This window comes from Poecilia mexicana, unplaced genomic scaffold, assembly GCF_051168715.1.
Source record: "Poecilia mexicana isolate PSO_F unplaced genomic scaffold, ASM5116871v1 scaffold_4, whole genome shotgun sequence".
In the NCBI taxonomy this organism is placed as follows: Eukaryota; Metazoa; Chordata; class Actinopteri; order Cyprinodontiformes; family Poeciliidae; genus Poecilia; species Poecilia mexicana.
Window position 1 is genome coordinate 9595786 of NW_028263373.1, and position 6144 is coordinate 9601929.

Below are 6144 nucleotides of genomic sequence, written 5' to 3' on the forward strand. Positions count from 1 at the left end.
AGAAAAAGTTATGCTCATGCGCTAAATGGAAAGATGTGGGCTTCATTTGCGGAAGAGATCGCTGGGATAAAAGGTCAAATATCGGGATCCAAGGCGTGAAGTTGAATTTAAGAAACAGCTTAGTAATACACGGTTTTTGAGCCCATTTTCTCATCACACTCGTGGCTTGGTGTGAATCATCAATTAATATTTAACCTTCAACAGAGCAATCACATGCGTTTCTGGCGCCTTTTATCGCAGAAAACAAGGAGCGAGACCTTCTTATCCACCTGAGTGTAAATGTTGCATACTCTGCAAAAGATTGCACTTTTGTGTTTTTATCTGACAAGCCTAATGCAATCTTTTCTCGGGAATTCGTGGTTCAGTTTGCAACATGAACAACAAAACGCATGACAGTCAGTTTGGAGGGGGGGGGCAGGGGGTAGCGGGAGAAGGCGTGGGGAGGAGGGCGGCAGTGACGTCAGATTGGCCCCCAGACGGAGAGCGACGAGAGCGAGGATGCACGGCCCGCGGGGGCGCGCACATGCGCACAGACTCGGTCTCGACTTAACAGGAGCGAGAGGGGCGCGTCGATATACACACAGCCGAGACGAGCAGAGCAGCGCTTTGGGTATAGTAGAAGGTGCTGAAGAGTAAGAGTAATCCGGGGCAGGCGCAGACACATTCCACACACCGAGCTGAGGCTTTTGGCGGCGCGGGGTTTTCTTTTTGTGTGCGAGTGTGTGTGTGTGTGTGTGTGTGTGTGTGTGTGTGTGGCGATCTTTTAAAACCATGCTGGATTGACCGCAGAGAAAGCAGCTGCAATCAATGGCGTGGCTTTGAAATCGTTGAAAATTTATTGGGAAAGGAGTGTGAGACAGAGCGACAGCGGGGAGAGGGAGAGAGCGGCGAGAGAGAGGGGTGGAAATAAAGATCCTTTCAGCGATGGAGCTTACAATGGAGAACATCGGAAATCTGCACGGCGTGTCTCACTCTCATCAGACAGGCGACTTAATGAACGCCCCGCACGCGCGCCAGTCGTCGGCGTCGCATCGGAACTTGGTGTCACACGGGCGGTCAGCCATGGTGTCCAGCATGGCCTCCATACTGGAGGGAGCCGGGGACTACCGCACGGACCACGCTCTCTCCGGGCCCCTGCACCCGGCCATGACCATGTCCTGCGACTCCGGGATGAGCCTGAGCAGCACCTACACCACGCTGACGCCGCTGCAGCACCTGCCCCCCATATCCACCGTGTCGGAGAAATTTCACCACCCTCACCCGCATGCTCACCATCACCCGGCGCACCAGCGGCTCGCGGCTGGGAACGTCAGCGGCAGCTTCACCCTGATGAGGGACGACCGCAGCCTCGCCTCCATGAGTAACCTCTACGGCCACTACCCCAAAGACATGTCCGGCATGGGGCAGCCCCTGTCCCCTCTCTCCAACGGTCTCGGGTCCTTGCACGGCTCGCAGCAGACCCTGAGCGCCTACGGTCCTGGAGCTCACCTGTCTAACGACAAGATGCTTTCATCGGGGGGATTCGAGTCCCACGCAGCCATGCTGTCCCGGGGCGAGGAGCACCTGGCCCGAGGTCTCGGGGGCCACGGGGCCGGGCTCATGACATCCTTGAACGGCATCCATCATCACAGCCATCCGCACTCTCAGGCAAACGGATCCATGTTGTCGGACCGGGACAGGCAGACGGTGGTGGGAGGAGGGCAGGGAGCCGGGTCGGGACAGGTGGAGGAGATAAACACCAAAGAAGTGGCGCAGCGGATAACGGCGGAGCTCAAGCGCTACAGTATTCCACAGGCCATCTTCGCACAGAGGATCTTGTGTCGGTCCCAGGGAACCCTGTCCGACCTGCTGCGGAACCCTAAACCGTGGAGTAAACTCAAATCCGGCCGGGAGACGTTCAGGAGGATGTGGAAGTGGCTGCAGGAGCCCGAGTTCCAGCGGATGTCAGCGCTCAGGCTTGCAGGTGAGTGAGGAGACAGCTCCCAACCTGAGTGATGTGGAGGGATCAATCTGTAGTCAATGTGGCGAGACTGCCAATAGCTGCTCAAACAGACATTACTTGAAGTTATTAGTCGATCGTATCGAGTAAAACTTCATCATGACAGTTGGGGTGTTAAATGTTGTGGGGGGAGAGGAGTGGGGGAGTGATCTATATTTTGATTGATACCACAATCCACGACTGTATAAACACATGCTTGGTGATAAACAAAAGAATCGGATCATGTGAGACCGCAGTCTGCAGACCAGTTTGGTTTGGCGCACATGCAGCACTTTTACGCGCGGATACAGACTGGAACACATTCTATTCGCCTGTGACATTTTCCTTCTTTCCTTTCTACACACACATTCAAATAAGTAACCCCCACGCAGAAAAAAGGGTCAAACAATGTCAATTTTAACTTGAGATACAGATTTTTGACTGCTAAAAAAAAAAAAAAAAAAAAAGCTTTAATAAACTAAAATAAACGTGTTCAAATAATTTAGCAGCCGTCACCAACAAGGGTGCAGTCTGAGGCCTGGCCAGAGCCAGAGGGAGCATGACCTCTTATGGATCGATATTTCAGGTCCAGGCGTCCCCTTTCAGTGTAGCGCACTGATAAAGGATCGATTCGGATCTGAAAGGCAGAGACACAAACAGATGCGTCTTTCTTTGGCCCTGCGCTGTGTCCCCTGTGCACTTTTGGGACATCAACTCTCCAAATTTGATTTAAAGGCCTGCGTGGTCACTCTGCAGCCAATAAATATATCCGCTGTTTCTTTTTGGTGGAGCAATGTGGCCTCGTTACTAGCTCAAACGAATGCCTCGCCGTTTTGATTTCACTCCTTGATCAGTCGTTTCGATTTTTATTGCGCAAAGATTATCACATTAAGACTGTGATTTGAAACCCACACATCCCCGCCCTCGCTTTAAACCCCCTTTAACACCTGATTAACGGGACATAAATGAAAAACGAAAAAGCCACGGAGATGTGAGTGAAAGGTCCCCCCCTTCTCATCGATGTTTGTGTAAAGACCCCTGTTTAGACGAGCTACGCCTCCAAACGTCAATCAGCTCTTCTCCGCCGTATTTCAGCGAACAGTTCAATTAAGCGGATATAGTGGCATATTTTAGTTCCAGTCAATGCCCTATTGAAAAGCGCTTAATGGCATGTAAATTGTTCCTTTGCGTATTTAGTGGGGGTTCTGGTAAATAAAGATTTAAACACTCCACAATTGTCTCTTTAAGTGCCACTGCTGTTAAAGCTAATTGGGCTGTGGGGTTTTATATCTTCCACTGGCGGCATCAGGATAAAACCTCCGGTTCAGCTGAAGCCACAGAGCTGTGCAAGTGCACACCTACTGCATATTTCAATGTGGTTGGACTGAGGCCTTCTTAAAGGCGTAAGAGCAATATTTCCTCCCTGCTTTTGCTTGCTCAAACTATATGGAAGGCCAGATGTGCCATGATCGTGGAGCTAAATAAATAAGTTCCCTGTTAGGTGTGGCATAATTTCAGTGAATATTTAAATGTGCATTTGTTTGCTTTACAGCACTTGTGCTGCAATATACCCAAGTGTGCAACTGGGTATGCTACCACCCTTTCCCCCCCAAGATTAAGTAAATGCCCCAACATCAATCAATAATCAACTCACATTAATCAACTAAAATAATACCTGAACAACATGTTTAAGAGATTACGAATTTCAGTACTCTTTTAAATTCTTTTGTAGCAGGTGAGAAATTATGCACTAACATATTCATTCTTTTGTTTTTGATAAGTAGGTTCTTGAAGACATAAACACAAAAACTGTACTTGGAAAAATACTAAACAGACTAAGTGTTTTATTTTAATGCGCCCAAATTTTATGAGCTGCCAATAGCAACATACATAAAAAATACTCCTGAAATTTTTGAAAGCTTTTATGGCATTTGGTTTTGGTGCCCCCTTCTCCAATTCAATCTACCTGCCCCTTGCAAAACCTTTCAGGAGATGTCCCCGTGTCTTCTAAGAAGGAAATTAAATAATTTCTGCTGCTTGTCAACAGATTGAAACAATTGACTGGTTAACCTGCCCAACAAATCTACTTTTGGTCAATCATTTTAATTAGACAAATGCTAATTTTGCCCATCGACTGAATGGGTAAGGCTTACAATTAAAAAATAAGTATATGATCTGCTACAAAAGGAGTCTTTTAAATAATTAATACTGTTTTTTTTAAGTAAATTGTAATTTAGCACATATCAAACATGTCACATATATGTCTTTGTTTCCAAATCCAACAAATATCCTATTTAATGGGTTATTTAATATAGTATTGTGGAATATCTTTGTGCTGAATTGTGGCACATCTGACCCTCCATACATGTGGCCTTCTCTATGAGCTTAATGTGATCGCTGGCTATGCTTGTAATCAATTATCTCCCCTCAAACTTCCCTCCTGATCTGCTGCACGTTTTAAGCGTACACCCTATTGTGCATCACCCTGCCACCACAGCAGATCTCAGGGAAACTCCAGTTGGGCGAAATGACAAATGACTCTTATGCAAATGTCTGGAGCTACATGTTACTTACTGCATTTAAAATCACAATTATCCTCAGAGCACATGTGGGCTGGGAGTGGGAGTTAGTGGGGATTGGAAGGGGGGAGGCGGGGTTGTGTTGCTGAAAGTGAGGCTGGGCCATACTCGCTCAGCCACATCAATCAATAAATTCAAATTACTATTCCAAATTCATCACAGTCACACAAATCAATACAGCTGCCCTGCTTAGCTAATGTGAAAATGCCAGTGTCTGCACACACACACTCAAATGACAATCCACTCCTGAAAGGAAAACAGAACAGAGATATGGGCACTGTTTGGGGGGCTTATCTCGTGTCCTTCACATTGAATCTGCGAGGGGAGAGACGTGCCTCGCAGTTTTAGAAAAGATACCAACGGTGTGACTGTTTCCATAATACTCGGAGCATTGGAGTGTAAACAGCATAAAAACAAACAGCTTATTTGCAAAGCTGTACGTGTAAGAGAGAGAGAGAGAGAGACAGGAAGAGGTGAGGTTTGGAAGGCGTTTAAAGATCGCATTAACGATGAAAACAATTCGTCTTTGCATCTGTGTTGAATTCCACACTCCATCTCAATGTATTTGGTCAGGTCAATACAGCCCTGATCGATAAGGATAGCCAGTGCATCTATCAATTATCCCGCCTCAGCACTCTCACCCATTGGTCTCTCCCCTGGAGCAGAGAGAGGAGGAGGGAGGTGGGAGCTGGAAAAGGTTGTGGGAGAGGGGACAGCTGTTTTTTTTTGTTGTTTTTGTTTTGTTTTTTTAAGGCACACCTTTTTTTTTTTGTTTTAATTAGGTTGTCTCTGTTGAGTGTAGTTCACTTGTCGGGACATCTTGGCAGTTTGTTTACCTCCATCGTTAAATCAAATACACACAGAAAACACGGCATGCTGTATGCCATGTCTATCTTTAAGGGCAGCAGATTTCAATATTTGAAGGGAGTATGTGTCGTGGCATGTCGAGTTGACTCTTCCTGGGGATAATAGAAAGGATTGGGTGAATAAAAAAAAAAGGAGCAGCATAGGTTAATTTCCATCTGAATGGCTACAGCACGTGCTAGGGTGTGCAGGTCAAGACCCTCAGGACACAGAGGAAAAACATGGAGGGAAATAAGGGGTGGGGAGGCCTCTATTCATGTTTCAATGGACTACAAGCAGTTTGCACAGGCTTAATCCAGGCATAATACTAATACTTTACTCAGCCCCTCCACCTGCACTCTTTCTCCCGAGCACTGTGCGCATGTGTTGCATGCATACGGCAGGTTCATATTTTTGCAATAAATCAAGCAGATGCCATGCTCTCATTTTAGGCAGGTAGTCATAATTCGAGATGATTTCCACCTCCATTTTGTTTCAAGCTTTCAAATGAAATGCTCTGCAAATAAAAACAAACATGTCTTAGTGTGAAACTGATATCCAAAAGTGACAAAATACAATAAAGAAATTAAATAAATGCATTATTGCCTTTTGGTTTTGAAGCACACCAATAAGTTATTAGTTGCACATTCAAATTCTGAATTATATCTTAAAGACGTGTAATTTTTTTCCCCAGTGTTTAACAAATTTACGGATACTTTTCTGATTAGCTAATACATTTTCTTC

At 46.1% G+C, this 6144-nt stretch overlaps 1 protein-coding gene across 1 annotated transcript; it reads left to right on the top strand.

Annotated features, from left to right (window-relative positions):
* Positions 1 to 796: 796 nt before the first annotated feature.
* On the top strand, positions 797 to 3057 carry onecut3a (one cut homeobox 3a). Its single transcript, XM_088004908.1, has one exon. The coding sequence runs from the start codon at positions 925 to 927 to the stop codon at positions 1969 to 1971; it is 1047 nt and encodes a 348-aa protein (XP_087861034.1). The 5' UTR covers positions 797 to 924; the 3' UTR covers positions 1972 to 3057.
* Positions 3058 to 6144: the final 3087 nt, after the last annotated feature.